At 47.9% G+C, this 17,200-nt stretch overlaps 1 protein-coding gene across 3 annotated transcripts in view; it reads right to left on the bottom strand.

Annotated features, from left to right (window-relative positions):
• Window positions 1–1,758: 1,758 nt before the first annotated feature.
• Window positions 1,759–17,200, bottom strand: part of LHX6 (LIM homeobox 6) — a 42,924-nt gene continuing 27,482 nt past the window's right edge. For 2 of the 3 annotated variants that reach the window (XM_043498696.1, XM_038374800.2), the window contains exons 6-10: window positions 9,684–9,784; window positions 9,495–9,590; window positions 6,732–6,906; window positions 4,677–4,780; window positions 1,759–2,653 (exon numbers count right to left, since the gene is read on the bottom strand). In XM_043498696.1, coding sequence (XP_043354631.1) covers window positions 2,633–2,653; window positions 4,677–4,780; window positions 6,732–6,906; window positions 9,495–9,590; window positions 9,684–9,784 — 497 coding nt within the window. In that variant the 3' untranslated portion in view covers window positions 1,759–2,632. Of the gene's footprint in view, window positions 2,654–4,613; window positions 4,781–6,731; window positions 6,907–9,494; window positions 9,591–9,683; window positions 9,785–17,200 lie in introns of those variants that run through there. The other variant, XM_038374799.2, reaches the window with a different exon arrangement.

Below are 17,200 nucleotides of genomic sequence, written 5' to 3' on the forward strand. Positions count from 1 at the left end.
ATCACAGATGCAGATGGGTAGACACCAGTCTCATGATGGTTGAATTCAATGGAAACTATTATTAATCTTTCAGGAGGTGAATAATAGTATTTTATGGACTTCTAAATTCATCTGCCCTTTCAAATGTTAAAGTGTGGATACAACTTCTAGCTGTTGGGTACAGTTGGCCTAGCTGAATTATCGTAACAATGAATATATGCAACAAGACATATTGACTTGTTATTTCAGCAAATTTCAAGATGTGTTTTTGCTCAGTCACTTCTCCGATCAATAGATCTTGATGTTCACCTCAACAGAAGTCCATATCTGCTCATTATGTAATTTACTTTACAAAATTACTTTGGTGAACACCTCCTTGCAATGAGCTAGACCCACATGCCCAGAAAGCTTTGTTACAGTGAGATAACAGGGTACAACTAGGAAAGGTGCTGCAGTGCTGAAAATACTCATTGCCTAACGGTAGTGTGATGGCTGCCATCTTGATAAACTAGAAATTGAACCAGGGACTTTCAGAGCTAAAAGCAGGAGTCTCTGCAGCTTGAGCTATAAAGCCAGGTTGTATAGTGGGTTGACTCAGCCTCTGTGGATCAGGCACAGAAAGGGACAGGTCTCACACACTGATGGGTCACATTAGGACCTCAGATTCTTGGAAAAGCTGCCTTCAAATCTCACCAGCAAGGTTGGCTGGAGCACTCACAGGAGAGAAATTTTGTTAGGGACCAACTACTAATTTCAAATATTGTTTACCTTTTTTTATTACTATCTAGGAAGGATCTTTGCAGTGTTTCTTTCCTGACTCGGGACCAGGTTGTTGAGCCCTTACTCAGTGGTTGCAATGCGACTGCTCGTGAGAGCAAGCACTCACCAAAACGGGGTGAGTGCTTTACAGCCTGGCCCTTTCTGAGCTGTCATTTTGAATTGTGGCTTAGTCAGAGCATTGTGCTCTCACCTCAATGAGCATTAGCCAGGAGTAGCCATGAAACACCGGAAATGGGGTACAACAAAGACCGAGGTAATCATGAAAAAGAAACTGCCAGATCTAGTAGCCTGGCCTGTTTAAAAAAAAAAAAAAATCACACGCTGTCCTTGCCTGCTACATGAGCTCAGCCATTGCTTGTTCCTACTGGCCCCGTGTGCAGTTTAAACCAGTTAGTGTCACTCTAACTATATTGAAAATGTAAAGCAAAAGATGTAAAGTGATCTCCTAGAAGTTACAGGCTTGATTCATGCACCACTGGGGCAAGGGAGCAGGAACTGAACCCCTGGGGCCAACAGAGGCTGATGAGCGCTGGGGGCTGATTCACAGGAATCCCGCCACCAGGAATTCTACCAAGTAGAGACAGCTTTAACTAGTTGCTTGGCCACCAGAGGAGTCCAGGCTGCATAAGGGATATGCTGAGTCCGACCCACTCTCCTGTGGGACAGTGCCCGTTTTTGTTTGGATGTAGACTAGCTACAACATCCGTGGGTCATTGGTGTACAGAGCCCTTGTGACCGTTCTCACTGGCTAAACTTTTGCTGCTAGGGTTCTTCTGCTGGGGTCTGTGTCAGAGTGAATCAAGCCCTGTGTATTTAAGACACAACTTTCATTTGGAATTTTAGTAGTGAAATATATTGTTTCCCAACCCCAGTGGGCACAGTGGCCAGCAGTCTGGTGCAGATACACTCCTGGATCAAGAAAAGGAGTACTTGTGGCACCTTAGAGACTAACAAATTTATTTGAGCAAAAGCTTTCGTGAGCTACAGCTCACTTCATCGGATGCATTAATTCAGGAGTGAGAAATGGCTCCAAGGAAAAGGCTGCCAGGAAACAAAAGATGTGGTTGATGGTCCTTGAGATGGATGTGTGTCTAACACATTGAGGGTAGGAATGACAGTCAGGAACCTCTGAGCACTAATCATGACCGTGATACCCACTCCCTTTGTGAGCCTGGGGAAGTCATCAGCCTCTGTCTCAGGTTTTCCCACCTGTAAATTGCGGAGAAGGAGATTTACTTACCTACTTAGCAAGGAGAGTTAATGGATTAGTGGTTCTAAATCTCTTTGAAGATGAAGGGCCATATTTCTGATTGGCATAATTCTATTAACTTCAGTAGAGTTGCAACCAGTGGTGAATTTGGCTCAATGAGTGCTAAGTGGCTGAGCTAACGGGCCTGATCCAGATCTCATTTACAGTAATGTACATCAGGTGTAACCTAATGGAACCAACAGTGTTACACTGGGGCGAGTCAGAATTAGGCCCAAGTACTTTGCTCCCTCCTTTTTTTGTATTGTTAGGTAATAATCAATACCACCTCAGGCTCAGCATGTAATGATCTTTTCCTGTTCCAGGACACTGGAAGCAACAGTGAAAGTGCAGTAGGGTCACTAACTTGGGCTGTGCATGGCAGTGCCTTTGGGACTCATTGTCATTCTGCAGGTCCACAAGAAACAAGCAAAAACCATGACTGTTGGCAGCGCGGCTGGGAGGCAAGAACATTGGCTGTCAGATGCTGTTGGTGCGAACAGAATGCTGAATTGAGTTTCTCCTGCATGACTGATCAGAATTGCCTTCGATTGAACACTGTGTTTCAGTGGCTGAGGGTCAGCGGTGGTGGGAACGCTATGGACAGATGAGGAAGAGTTCGCGCCATCAATATTGAAATAGGATGACCTAGTGAGAAAAACATTAATGGAGAGTTAGCTACTTTCAAAGACAAGCCAACACCTCAAGAGAAACATGTTTTCAGGGAGCAGTTGCAGGCGTGTTTCCCAGCTGGAAACCAGAGGCTCATGCAATCAAGGATTTTCCCCCATCAACCAACCTTTTTTAAAAACTAAAAACATGGTTTGAACTAAGCTTTAGTGACCCTTTCTACAGAATAAAGCCACTTCCTGAAAGAAGAGTTGTCTTGTGTAGATCAGTAGTTAGGAACAGGAGATTAGGGGAATATGTTAATAGCAGCCTTCATTTAAATGAGCTTTACACCAAGGGCAGATCTTTAGCTTTTCAATCATAGTACACCTTACGCAAACTTTATGTCAGTAGTTATTTTGTTTGCTCTATGGTAGCCTCTCATACAGCCAGTCACTGAGGTGTTTTGTGTTGTTTTTGAAGAAGATGATCAGGAATTTAACCAATTTGTTTTAGTCTATCTACTCACAATAACAAAGCAGCCTGGCCCAACAGTACAATCTGAGTGTGCGCACACATGCTTCTCTTCACTGCAAATGGAAACAGGGCCCTAGGTTTATTTGTGTAGGGTCCTCCCTCATTTTTAATTATCAGTTGAATCCTATTACAAAATCACATATTTGGAAAAAGACATCACTTTAGAGTGACAAGGTGGGGGAGGTAATATATTTTATTGAACCAACTAAAAAAAGATATACCTCACCTACCTGGTCTTTCTAATATCCTGGGACCAACGGGACTACATCACTTCAGAGTGACCATTTTAAAAAGGCGAGTAGCATTTGGGACAGCCCTGTACCCTCAGCGTCTGATCCTGAGACATTTCTTAAGCAAGTAGTTTAAGTGGCAAGTAGTTTAATTGAAACCAGTTGCACTACCTGTACGAGTAGGGTTTGTGTGTGTAAGGGCATCAGAACTGTTTATCAAAGAGTTTGATAATCCAGGGCTGCCAAACAAAATACTGAATGCTTAGAAAGGACAGAGCTCAATGTCTTCAGAAATGGGTGCTGAAAGCTGAAACCAACAGGAGCTGAACACCCCAGGCTTTTGAAAATTAACCTACCATTGAATTGCCTAAATAAAGCTTAGGAGCCTAACTTTAGACACATTTTTAAAAGTCTTGGCAGGAGGTAAAATGTTTATTTGAACAGTAAGCCACACACCGGACATGGTCAGTGTTCAGTTGAACTACTCTGGTTCATATCCAGTGGTTTTCTGTCATTGGTTTGAGACATAGTAGCCTAGTATTTAGGGTTGGAGGGTTTTTTTTTTTTTTAAGCGATGCCAGAGTCTCCAGGGGCATTTCCCTTTCATGAAAAAAGAAAAGGATTACTTGTGGCACCTTAGAGACCAACACATTTATTTGAGCATAAGCTTTCGTGAACTACAGCTCACTTCATCGGCTTATGCTCAAATAAATTTGTTGGTCTCTAAGGTGCCACAGGTACTCCTTTTCTTTTTGCGAATACAGAACTAACATTGCTACTACTCTGAAACTTCTCTTTCACGTTAACTCACAGAAAACTGAAAGGTCAGTGGATGGCAAAGGCCTTCTCTACTCAGAGTTAATGTGAATGCCCATTCACCACAAACCACATGGGAAGCTGGGTAATGAAGCATGAGAAAATGCTCATTACTACACGGAAAGGGAAGAGACCAAACAAATGGGTGATGGTGGATCAGGCAGGATGAATCAAAATACTTCAATAAGTCTAAGTGCAACAGCCCAACACATCACAAGAACACCAGGCGCTGAAAGACATACAGATAAAGGACATTTTGTCAATGGTTGGCGAGTAAATCAAGGGTCACCAGCCATGAGGACAGTAGGGATTAGCTGATAGCAGCTAGGGAGATATTTGGATGAAGGAGGGATGTTAGTGGCACCAAGAAATAGCTTTCATCTGACAACAGGCAGCATGAGGCTGTGGCAATGATATTATATACAACTTTACTACAATGAATGCTTGGATTCCACGCCTGGAACAGGGACTACATTTACCTTCTCACCCCTATTAGATAGTGGTCCTTCCATGTCTGCTTTGAGGTGCACTGGTGGAGCAGTGTAGGGAAGTCTACAGTGCACTTGCCCACACTGTACCTGACCTGTGAATGAGAAGAGGGCTTCAGCCTCTGTGACCTTCAATCAATTATTCTTTGTGCCAGAACTAAATTAGTTGCCATTATGCTATAAATAACACCCCCCCCCCAGGCTAGGCAGCCAGGATACTGAGCAAGACATTGGTCCGGACTAAGTGTAGGAGGAAAAAGTCCAGGAAGAGTAACTCGGACATCCTTGCTTTGTTTCCAGCATACTAATGCTTAACAAAAATTAGCTTCTATCAAGGTGCATATGGATCAAGAGAGAGGGGAGAAAACCTTTAGATTTTCTTAAAAGCAAAATGATCCAGTGTAGTCACCTTAGAAGCCCATTAATGAAGTGGGTGTTCTGGGACCCACCAGTCACAAATGATTAATCAACACTTAGAATGATAGGAAGAAAACTTCTGATCCCATTCATGGGAACAAGACCACTCGATCTCCAAATTAAGTAATAACTACACGGTCATTAGCCATCATCCCCGATTTACAAGGAAAATGGAAGGAGGAATAATGACCAACTACGTGAAGCCAATACAATGACCTCAGCTGAGGATGACGGATTCTATTGAAAGACCATAACTAAGACTTCCTTTATCCATTCCCTTCTCCACCTCTCCGATTCTCTCCACCACAGCTGGCATTAAGCTCTTTGGTCTGCTCGGCTGAATAGACCCTTCAGAAAGCTCCAAAGGCCAGAGAGTTTTTCCAGGGGCCTTTTCTCTATAGGGAATCAGGCGCTTCCCTGACCATGGTGCACAATTAATAAGACGTCAGACCCTGTAAAGAAGAGTATCTGCACCATTTGTGCACTGTACATTCACAAGGAAGTTCTTGATGGCGGGTATCTATGCAATGGCACCGTTAACTTCTTTGAACAGAGCTTCTCTTGCTACAAAGCCCTTACTTTCCCCAGCAGCAGGGTTGCCAACTTTCTACTCACCCAAAACCGAACCCTTGCCGCACCCCTCCTCCAAGGCCCCACCCCCACTCACTCCATCCCCCACCCCGTTACTCACTCTCCCCACCCTCACTCACTTTTCACTAGGCTGGCCCAGGGGGTTGGGGAGGTGGTGAGGGCTCTAACTGGGGGCCAGAAATGAGGAGTTCAGGGTGCAAGAGGGGGCTCCAAGCTGAGGCAGGGGGCTGGGATGCAGAACAGGGTGAGGGCTCCAGCTGGGGGTGCGGGCTTTGGTGTGGAGCCAGAGATGAGGGGTTTGAAGTGCAGGAGGGTCAGGAGCAGGAGGGTGCTCCACGCTATGGCCGAGGGGTTTGGAGTGCAGGAGGAGGGTCCAGGCTGCGGTGTATGGGGGCATGCAGGCTCAAGCTGGGGGTGCAGGCTCTGGGGTGTGAGGCCAGGGTTAAGGGGTTTGGGGTGCAGGAGGGAGCTCTGGGTATGGGGAGGCTCAGGGATGGGGCACAGGGTTACCTTGGGCGGCTCTCAGTCAGTCAGTGGCGCAGCAGGGCTAAGGCAGGCTCCCTGCCTGTCCTGGCTCCGTGCTGCCTGTGCCCTGGAAGCGGCCAGCAGCAGGTCCGGCTCCTAGGGGCGTGAGGGAGGTGGCAGGAGGCTCCGCATGCTACTCTCACCTGCAGGCATCCCCCCCAGCTCCCATTGGCCATGGTTCCGGCCAATGGGAGTGCAGAGCCGGTGCTCGGGGCAGGGGCAGCACATGGAGCCCTGTGGACCCCACCCCCTGCCTAGAAGCCAGATCTGCTGGCCACTTCCAGGGCGCAGCGTGGGGCCAGGACATGTAGAGACTAGCCTATCTTAGATCCACAGGACCGCCAACCAGACTTGCAACAGCCTGATCAGAGGTACTGACCGGCGCCACTAGAGTCCCTTTCCAATTGGGCATTCTGGTCAAAAACTGGACACCTGACAAGCCTACCCAGCAGGCTCATCTCCCTTTCTGCCCCCGCCAAGTACACTACACCATGTGGTGTGGTTGACACTTACTTTCTATGTATCCGTGCAGGGTTACCATCCTGGCCCTCTCGGGGCTGCTAAAGGGAGAGTAGTGGATGTCATCAGAGAGCGACGAAGGGATCCGGGACTGGGGGGCTCCAGAAGGCGGCACTGTGTGCTGAGGTGTGTGCTTTTTATGGCGCGCTCTGCAGTTTTGAAACCAAACCTGCAACACCAACAGAAACCAAACCATTTGGGTCAAGCGAGATCTGAACTGAGATTTGATCGATCACAGAGACCACAACAGAACTGGGGCTTCCTTAGAATTCTATGCATGGGGAAATCTCCCCACCACGCTGTGCTGGCCTCGACGCCTTTTTTTATGTTAGAGCAGAAGTTTCAACTCCATGAAGCATGAGCATCAGGGCTCTTTGGCTGCATTTTTACTATTAATTTGCCTTGACTAATAAAATGACACAATCCAGCTTTAATGCAATGATGAACCTATTGGGCTTGATGCAGGAATCACTGGGTGAAATTTCATGGCCTGTGTTATACAGGAGGTCAGACTAGATGATCATAAAAGGTCTCCTCTGGCCTTAAAATCTACGTGTTTTTAATGGAGAGCTACCAACTGTTATCTTGGTCTTTCAGTGCTCAGAACCAAGCTCAGTGGAAGCACTTGGTAGCAATATTGTAACATCTCTGGAAGTTCCCCTACTATGTTCCTAACCAGGACTTTGGAACAATCAAATAAAAAGACGTTCACCTTTGCCAAGAGTCCATCCCGGGTTTCACATGGAGTCCAGTGCATGCTGAGACAGGATGTTGTGTGTGTCTTCACTGCAGAGTGAACGTGGGTGATTGGCACAAAAATCTGAGCTCCCAGGTTAGCCTAGCCCTGCCTGAGTTTAGTGTCCTCACTAGCGCTGCACTCACCTGTGTGTGTCACCAGAACTTCTGGGGGCACACCCATTTGTGCTGCTGCAAGCTGAGCCACTCTATGAATCCTCCCCAGTGAGTCTGGGGGAAAACCCGTCTTCTTGTGTTTCTGGGCACACAGGGAGAATTGTGGGAAGGCTTTGGAGGACTATCAATACTTGAGTGCTTCATTGCAAAGCAAGTGTGTTACCATTGTAACTGAAAGCCTCACTCAGACTCAAGGTTTGTGTGTGCGGATGCAGGGGGAGGCATTGGGGCAATGCCTGGGTTAACTCTGCAGTGGAGACAGACTCATACTGTACAGCCAGGCAGTACAGACCAGTCCAATGAAGCCAATAGGTGTGTATCTCATTGCTTGGATTAAAGCAACACCCAGTAACCTCTGGCTGTAGTTAGGACGCTGAATCCTGCTTTTTCTGCTATAGTAAGATACATGTGAATGGCCATTTTTAAAAAAGTGCTAAAGTATTAATTTTATTTCTTCCTTTTTAATTTTTTTCAGAGGTAGGTCAGAGTACAAATGTTCCATGACTCTGAGAAACCCTTTCTCTTTGGTGGAGAACGTGGATATTGGATCACAGAGAAGGAAACAAACAAAAGTGTTTCACACAGGATTATGCTTGACAAATTGTTTCCTGATGAAAGGTTCTTTTTTAGAAAAAAAATCCACACATGCAATCGCGCAATGTATAGTCCACTTGGTCGATATATACTTATTATTGGTCTTGGGGTTATTAAAGAGCCTTGTAACTGAGGTTTGAGCTAGATTTCATCCTACTAGACATTTAAATTTACCTTTGGCCAGGCAAACATGGATGAAAGTCGCAGGTTTGTTTTAGACTTTCAAGTTTTTCTTACATGCAAAAATATATCAGTACAACGTTAAAGTTGAAAATATAAATGCACAAGAGGGACAGGATGTCTGAGGTGAGATTCCTACAGGAACTGTACTTACTGCTTGCATAGGTAATAATATGACTTAACTGTTATACAGAGCTTTTCATCCGTAGATCTCAAAGTGCTTTATAAAGGACGTCAATGCCATCATCCCCATTTTACAGATGGGGAAACTGAGGCACATGAGATGAAGTGACTTGCTCAAGGTCACCCACGAGGCCAGTATCACAGCCAGGAACAGAATCCAGCTCCTGTGCTCTACCCAGCATTTCTATATTACTCTCTATCATTATTACTTTCACTGCCTTGTTGCACAATATATACAATGCACTCTCACTGTGATGGCTTCTGCAATTTCCTTACATATTTTCCTCATGACTGTTGAAGTCCCTTGCACATTCATTTGAAAACCTCACCCTTAATGTTTTCCAATGTTTCACCTGGGCTGCCCCTTGCTATCATTCTATTGAATGAAATGCATTGAACAGCTAAAGTTTTTTCGTATTGAGGAGTGTTTGTTCTTGGTTGTCTGGACTGATTTTCAATGACAAGGTAAAGTGGTTGGTGCCAGTATTAAAAGCAGCTTCCCCCCTCTCCTTTAATGTATTTGCATTGGCTTGGAGCTAGACTTCTTTGATTACACAAATTTGAAAAGAAAAAAGAAAAGAAAGGGAAAGGGGGGGAAAGAGTGGGAAATGGGCAGGGGGGAGATAAAGAACAGTGCTGGTACAATTAATGGACTCTGCAATCAAAACACATGCACCTTGGAGTCAGCACTTGCTAGATCCAGCTAATCCTGCGTGGCAGTTCCTAGCAGTGACTCAGTGATGGTCGCTCCTACCATGTGTAAGATGACTGTGGAGATTTAGGCTAGTGATTCCCATGAATCTCAATGTGGCGAAATCCCCAGTACAGCATGGCAATAAGTGACACTGCAAAGCATCAGAAGAGCAGAGCTTCTCCCCTGACCCTTACCTGAATGACTCTCCTACTAAGTCCTGTCATATCTGCCAGTTTCTGAAGGGTCTGTGCATCTGGGTTGTTATCCTGAGCAAACTGGGCCTGCATGACCTAGGGCAGATAGACACAGGGAGAACAGTCACCTTGACTCACCCAGCAACGTAACCCCACTCCAGGCAGAAACCCATGCCAAGGCCACTTTACCTGCAGCTGCTCTGCGGTGAAGGACGTCCGTGCTCTCTTTGCTGGTTTGGGTTGGCTGTCTTGCTCAGACGGGACTGCTCCTTCTAGTGTGATCCCATTGCCTACAGGGAGAGAGGACAGTTCTGAGCACACATCTCTAGGGTTTGCGGCTCAGTCTGTTTGCACATGTGGTTGCTGTACATGGTGGAATGCCAAATAGAGCCCACTTACAGGAATCCTGAACCAGTCGTCTAAGAGAAGGGGATTTTCTCCTACAGCTGGAGCAGAATTAACCCCCTCCCCATATGACTGTCTGGGGAGGTCACTGAAAAGAGGAACTTGCCCAGTAAGGGAGAGTTCTGGGTTGACGGGATTTGGGCTACTAGTTATTTTAGGTCATGCAAAGTGACTCAACCCCCCCGGAACCTGACGCAGTGCCCCATTATTCAAGTCAGTTCCCATTGCAGAAAATATGAGCTTGGCCCAACTGCAGGATCAGATCCTGACCTCGATGCACAGCCCAAGCTGGGGAATTCAGGAGAAGCGTGGGAAAGAGAAAGAATCAGGGCTGGAGCAGTCACTGCACCTCTAGATCTGCCCCAAGCAACACAGACCTTGTTGCCCAGCCTCGTGCTGGAAGCCCCCGCAGAGCTGGGTTCCCTGGCATACCAGGGATGTGCACTTCCTGCCTGCTCCCATGTCCCCACCCTGGGTTTTGGCTCCCCTGCAAGGCCTCACAAGGGGACAGGATTCCCTCTCCCTGGGTGTTTAAAAATGTGCAGAAATCATGCGCTTGCAAAGCTGAGTCCTGTGTTAGCTACTGATCGTGGCTGGCAATTAGCACAAGCACCAGCTGCAATCTACAGCCAGGAGGAGACATTTCCCTTCCAGGAGGTGCAGAATGTTTCCTTTTGAGGAATTTGAAGTTCTGTGGTCCAAACAGGTCTCGAAGCAGCATCCTGCAAGGGACGTTAGCAATGCAGGTCCTCTCCTCACACAGGAGTGAAGAGTGATTGATTAACATCTCTCTGAAACGTGGCCCCTATTGCCAAGCACCTCACAGGATTTATCCTCCCAACAACCTGCCAGGGCTGTTATCTCCACCATACAGAGGGGGATGGAGGACACAGAGACACGAAGTTACTTGCCCAAGGTCACACACAATCTGTGGAGGAGCAGGGAACTGAATCTCAGTCCCCTAAAAACATAAAAAAGAGTGGACGTTCTGGGTCAGACCAATGGTCCATCTAGCCCGGGATCCTGTCTTCCGACAGTGGCCAATGCCAGGTGCCCGAGAGGAAATGAACAGAACAGGGCAATAATCCCCTGTTATCCGGTCCCCAGCATCTGACAGTCAGAGGCTTAAGGACCTCCAGAGCATGGGGTTGTGTCCCTGTCCATCTAGGCTAATAGCCATTGATAGATCTACCTCCATGGACTTACCTATTTCCTTTTTGAACCCGGTTATATTTTTGGCCTTCAAAACAGGCCCTGGCAATGAGTTCCACAGGTTGTACATTATGTGAAGAAATACTTCTTTATGTTTGTTTGAAACCTACTGTCTATTAATTTTATCAGGTGACCCCCTGGTTCTTGTGTTACATGCAGGGGTAAATAACACTTCCTTGTTCACTTTCTCCATACTGCCCATGATTTTATATACCTCTGTCATATCCCATCACATAGTCAGCCTGCAAAATTAATGCTGGCACTAAATAGTTTGAATAACTCCTGCACCAGCCTTGTATGGAAAGTTCCCAACTGAGCGACACCACTTAGCACGGATGATCTCAACTTGGCACTAGCAGGCGTCTTTGCACGGTCTCCCCCAGCCCCAGGAACAGTTCTGATTTATCTAAGGCTAGTGCCTAAGAACCCCAATCAGGATCCATCATGCTAGGTGCTGTACAAACACAACATAAAAGGCAATCCCTGCCCTAAAGAGATCCCAGTCTGATTAAGACTCAGCACAAGTAGGTGTATCAGGTAACTGGGAGGAAGGGGGAAACGCAGGACAAGGGGAACAGTAACAAGGACAACCATTTAGATACCATACCTGCTGGTGTCGGTAGGCACAACAGAAGCAGGTCTCTACCTTCCAAAACTCTTGACTCTGAGCACTGAATCCAGGCCACATGGAAGTCATTCAGGGATTTACCTGGCCCTGGATGTTTTGCTTCCTTGCAGTACCTATAGCTACTGTGCCAGCCTGGCCCAGGTGGTGGCACTTTTACCTCTGGGATAAACTATGGGTGGTTCAAAGTCAGAACCAAGCCCAGACACATTCTTAGTGGTGACCCTGCAGTGCCATACTGGAGAAGTGCTGCCTGGCTACAGCTGCTGTCCTTCAGATGAGACACTCCAGCAAGGACCATTCCGCTCCTCCCTGCTGACTGTCCAGCGAGAGGATAAAGGTCTCATGGCACTTTCTGAAGGATAAACCCTGAGCAACATCCCCTCCATCAGTGAGCAGGTTCTAGTACTCCTGGCTGTTGCTTCAGGTATAATTGTTACCCCACTGCAATCCACGGGCAGTATCTACTGTAACTTTTCAGTTTGCAAAGTCCTTTAGAAACACTTTGGTAGTTCTGCTCTGCTGATTAAGGTGAGACCCACCACAACAAGAAGGCTCAGTGCAGAGGAAAAAAAAATTGGGATCGGAAAAGTCCTCTTTGTTAGCTCTCCTGGAAACCTGAACATTGTAATGAGTTAAGCGAGTGCCGAGAAACACTTGGGGCATGTCTCATGAAGGAGATGTGGCTTTACTGACAGGTAGCCAAGTCCCCAGCTACACAGCAGAGGAGTCCTTGTTTGGGGGGTCTCAGGGTGAAATTCCCCAGCATAAAACTTGCACACCACTCGAGTCCCACTAAAGTGGGAAGCGGGGTGGGAGTGGAGGACATTCACCCTGCCAGCACGCAGGAATTGCACCATCCATTGCCCCTGCCCTGCCCTGCACTAGCTCTCTGGCTAAAACTAGTAGTTTCCATGGCTAAAAAGACTATTTCTGCCATGTAAGTAGTTGGGGGGGGGTCTTTCCAGCTACTTCTGCCCCCCAAATCCTCCTCCCATGAGAGGAACGCAAACCCCTCCATCCTGGAGTCTGGATCTAGGACTCCTACAATGAGCAGTGAATAAGACCTCTGGTGTTGGTCATCTGGGTTCCCTGCCCTCCCCAGCCATTGTGGGGTGCTTCCCTGTGGGGTATTTCCCAGGACATATGCAGCTAAACCACTGCAATGGGGAAAACAGGAGAGGGAAAGGATATTGTGCATTTGATTCATGCACGTTCAGCCAGAATCAGTTTGCATCTGAAATGCAGAACCAGGCCGTGCCTTGCCAGCATCCACCCGGACACCAAGAGCTTTAGGGAGTGGGCCTGGGGCACAACGTCATGTCAGGCCCCTGGGGAATATTAGAACCTTCATCTTCCGCAAAGTCCTGGAAATGGCATCCACTATAAGACCTGCTTCTACAAAGTGATTCCTGAGTGCAGGGTTCCCTCCAGGGTCCTCAGGCATGCTAGGGCTGGCCGTGCTCAGACTGGGTGGGTGCCTGAAGCGGGGTTCAGCAGTTCCCCTTCTCTCCACCAGAAGCTGTTTGCTTTGTAGGCCGCACCAGGCTGTGATTGTCTTGGCCCACAGTGAAGGGCTTTCTCAGCCAGTTTGACTTGTTCCTGTAGGATGATGAATGGGATTCAGGCTTCAGCAACATCTGTTTATTTTTCCTATACATAAAACCTCATGTGCAGAAGAAATTGCTTTGTAATTACTGGGGTGGGGGAAATGTGTGGCTCTCTGCAATTCTCCAGACATTGCTCCTTTCCATCCTCTCCTCAAGGTTTCCTTGTTTGGTTCCAGTGCAGGAAACGCTGGCTTTAAGCTGCAGAATCATGCGGCGCAGCCACTCCACCCGGCTGCCACTGGGCTTCCTCCTCCTGCTTGCCCTGCATGGCTGGTGTGATCTCCCTTGGGGAGCAACCACCCTGTGCCTAAGTGGCAGGAGAGAGACAGCATCTCAACTGGTGTAAACTGGGGAAGCTCCAACCCTCCAACAGAGCAATGGTCATTTACGCTAGCCAGAGAGCCGACCCATTCACACCAGCTGGGGATCTAGCTCACAACATTCAATATCCCCATGTCAGGACAAGTGGCATCTTCCCCCGGTAGTCCCCTTCCCATCAAGGGCTGATCCTAGCAGACACAGCAACACACCCACATTGTTAAGAGCAGCACTGTACCCCAGGGATCAGTCTGCCATGTGGACTGACGTCCCGCAAACAAGCATCCCAGAGTCAGGACTCTCCCAGGCTGATTTGACATTTTGTTTTCATCTCATTGCTTAAACCTTGTAAACACACTCTGATTGTTTTCATGTCATTTTGGGTAATCGTTTCCACATGCAGCCGAGGATGGTGCACCACATTCACGTCCCTCAACAGCACATCCGCCTGAGTTAAACACACACCAGCCTCCCCAGCAAACAAAAATAAGAATGATACTTAGCACTTGGGCAGTGCTTTCATCTGCAGAGAGCTCTGATGTTAATTAGAGGATAATAAATGGCAGGGGAAGGCACTGGGGACAAGACTAGCTCCCCCATGTGAAATTCTCTTATTTATACTTCTCTCCCCTCCTCTCCCTTTCTCCTCAGCCTCTTCTGTGCTCCAAGAGTTTGGTGGAAAGATATGAGAGTCCATGATCTAGGCAAGAAACAAGCACCCTGTGAGCTCTCCTGATCACTCTTAGTCCAGTCTAGTAACGATCCTTACACACAGCTCTCCCACACAGTCTCTTTGTTAGCATTAGCTCTTTGGTCTCCTGCCTAATTGAAGTCAACAAAATAGCCTTAGTTTCTGCAGCACTGAGAGGCCCCAAGGTTCTGCCCAGGCCAGGAGAAATCGTCACCCTAGGAGAAAGTTAAGCTTCATTCAAGACCACTGTAGCACAATGCAGTTTGAATCACGTAATTGAGCTAAATGAATCTGCTTTGATAAGCAGGCAAGAACTCCAACACCATCCCTCAGAAAAACAGGCCAGCTGCATGAGGCCACATGTGGAAACGGGAGCAAGGTTAGGCCATGATTCCCAACTCACCCACCTGCACCGTACCATGGGAAGGATTCCTCCCCAAAGGGTCTATTAAACCTTTAGCTATTTAGGAAGACCCAAGTGCATCTCTCTGTCTCAGTACAGAGATAGCAGCCAGGGCTGGAGGAGACCTACCAGACTGAGCCAGCACAGGACCCGGCAGATAAGATACCTGGGGCCAGATCCTCTGCGGAGTCAGTCTCCACTGAAGTCAAGGGGCTGCGCCATTTACACAGCTGGGTTCTGGCCATTGCTCACCAGAAGGCGAAGCAGGAGTGCTCTCAAGGCGTCTCAGTTCAGAGTCAGACACTCTGCAAGCACCGGCTGCGGGCCCTGCTGCTGTGCCCTGTGAGACTGACCAACCTGCTTTCACAGCCAGCTTTTATCACAACTGTCTGTGTCCAGAAAGGGCTCAAGCAGGGTTTTGAAAACCTTCATGTGACTCCCTGCACCCAACAGCACTTCCTCGGAGCCATTCATATGGGAATGATGTTCTGTCGGCCTCATGGCAGGGGTTTAGCTTCAAATGAGCATTTATATCACAAAGCAATTCCTGCACCCTGCTGATTCTTGGGACCATTCCTTCTCCCCTTTCAGAAGCCCATCTTCATAAGCGGTAGGTCTTCTCCAGTGATAATTTCGCTGGCAGCACAATGACTCTGCAGGCATCTATGCCTCACTCCATACGAGCAGTCAAACAACAATAGCAAACATTCAGCATGTACCAGGCCACGTCTCAGTTTGCAGGGACAGACACTCAGCTCTCACGCTGGGGCAAGAGGAGATGGCAGTCCCAGATTCAGCATCAGGAGAGGCAGTTGCTGGGATTGGCCATGGCTCCCTGGGGGCACTAGGGCCCTGGTAGAGATGCTGCCACTGACCCCTGCCATCTTCGTCTTGACTAATGATAAATCCCTTGTAACGGCATAAGCACTCGTTCACCTCCACCCATTCTATTGGCCAGGGACACTGTGATGCTCACATTATGGGCCTCACATCTAGCTAGCTTTCCCAGGGCATTTCCACCTGCCTTTCTGCATCCAGACCATTGCGTTACACATGGCTTCTGGCTGACCTTGGCTGTGAGAATACTACTGGCTTATTTGTGATAACTGCAGTGTGCAGCGCCACCTGAAGACAATGCTGTAGGCAATTCTCCCCAGCCACCCGAGAGGGACAGTATTCTTTGTCTCACTGTATAAATGCTAACTATTATATGCCCGTATTTTCTCGCATAGCTGCGTTATCGCCTAACCCTTGATATGCCGCATAGATCCAGAATGTCTGAGACTGGTACACGTAATGTACATGTCTGTCAGCTGGGCACTAACAAAGCATGGCCCCTCCCACTCTGAAATGCCCGCCAAGGCAGTGCATCAGCTCTTACTGAGTTGAGAAGCTGAGGAAAAAAGCAGGACAGTGCAAGGATATCTCTGGCATTGTGAACATGCATCCTCTCCAAAGCAATTCTAGAGCCTTCACCAAAAACATTGGCGTGAAAGCAGTTTAGATGACTCAATCAACACTAGGTTTAATGGAAATTACCTGTAAAATTGCTACAGGTTCAGGGACACAGACGGTGTCCCTGCACCTGACACTCAGCTCGCGCCCATGGCACAGTCACAATGCAGCTTAAAACCCAGGATATGCCACCTCAACAGCTCGCCCCATGGCACAGTTACAATGCAGCATCTCCCAAGACTTGCTGACATCAAGGTGAACTCACCAGGGACCCAAATCCTAAAGCTGAACTTCATCAGACTCCAAACATCCCAAGTCACCCACTGACCCTTGGGCCTTTCATTTGACTCCCCACATGGCCAGCTCCTCCACATCATCCATGCCAAACTTTGCCATTCCCACAAGAGCCTCTTCCACCCCAGCCCCCAGCATCTCACAATCCAGCTGCCTTGTTCATTTCCAGCAGCCAGTTCTTACTGTATTTTATTGGTATAAAATATAAACACCAGCACTCTCCAGCCCTGAGCGCAGTCTAGCCTCGCACTGCCCTGTGTTCGATTAGCTCAGCCAGTTAGGCTCTTTCTGTGTCCATTTGAATGTTGCCACTCAGGAAGAGGGAGCTGGAATTAGTTCAAGGGGAAGGGAGCTGCTCCGTTTTGCATTTAACCTCTGCTGCTCCCTGAGAGGTGTGGGACTTGATTGAGAAACCAGATCCTTGCTGTCTCGCTCTCCAATTGTGCTTACAGTAAAGGGAAGGTCAGTGCACAGTCCAGCACAACTGGGAAGTGGCGGGATCTGTGGGAGGGCAGGGCCAGTGGAAAATGAGGAGAATGTTTGGTCTGACTGCCAGGTTTCCCACCTTCTAGATTTATGACTCACCGACTCAAAATCCCTACTGCTTCCTGCCCCACGTGATACAATGGGAGACCAGCAACCTAAGCAACAACGCATCCAATCAAAGCTGAGACTGAGGCCTCCATTTCCTTG

The sequence above is a fragment of the Dermochelys coriacea genome, chromosome 16, assembly GCF_009764565.3.
Source record: "Dermochelys coriacea isolate rDerCor1 chromosome 16, rDerCor1.pri.v4, whole genome shotgun sequence".
Lineage (NCBI taxonomy): Eukaryota > Metazoa > Chordata > Testudines > Dermochelyidae > Dermochelys > Dermochelys coriacea.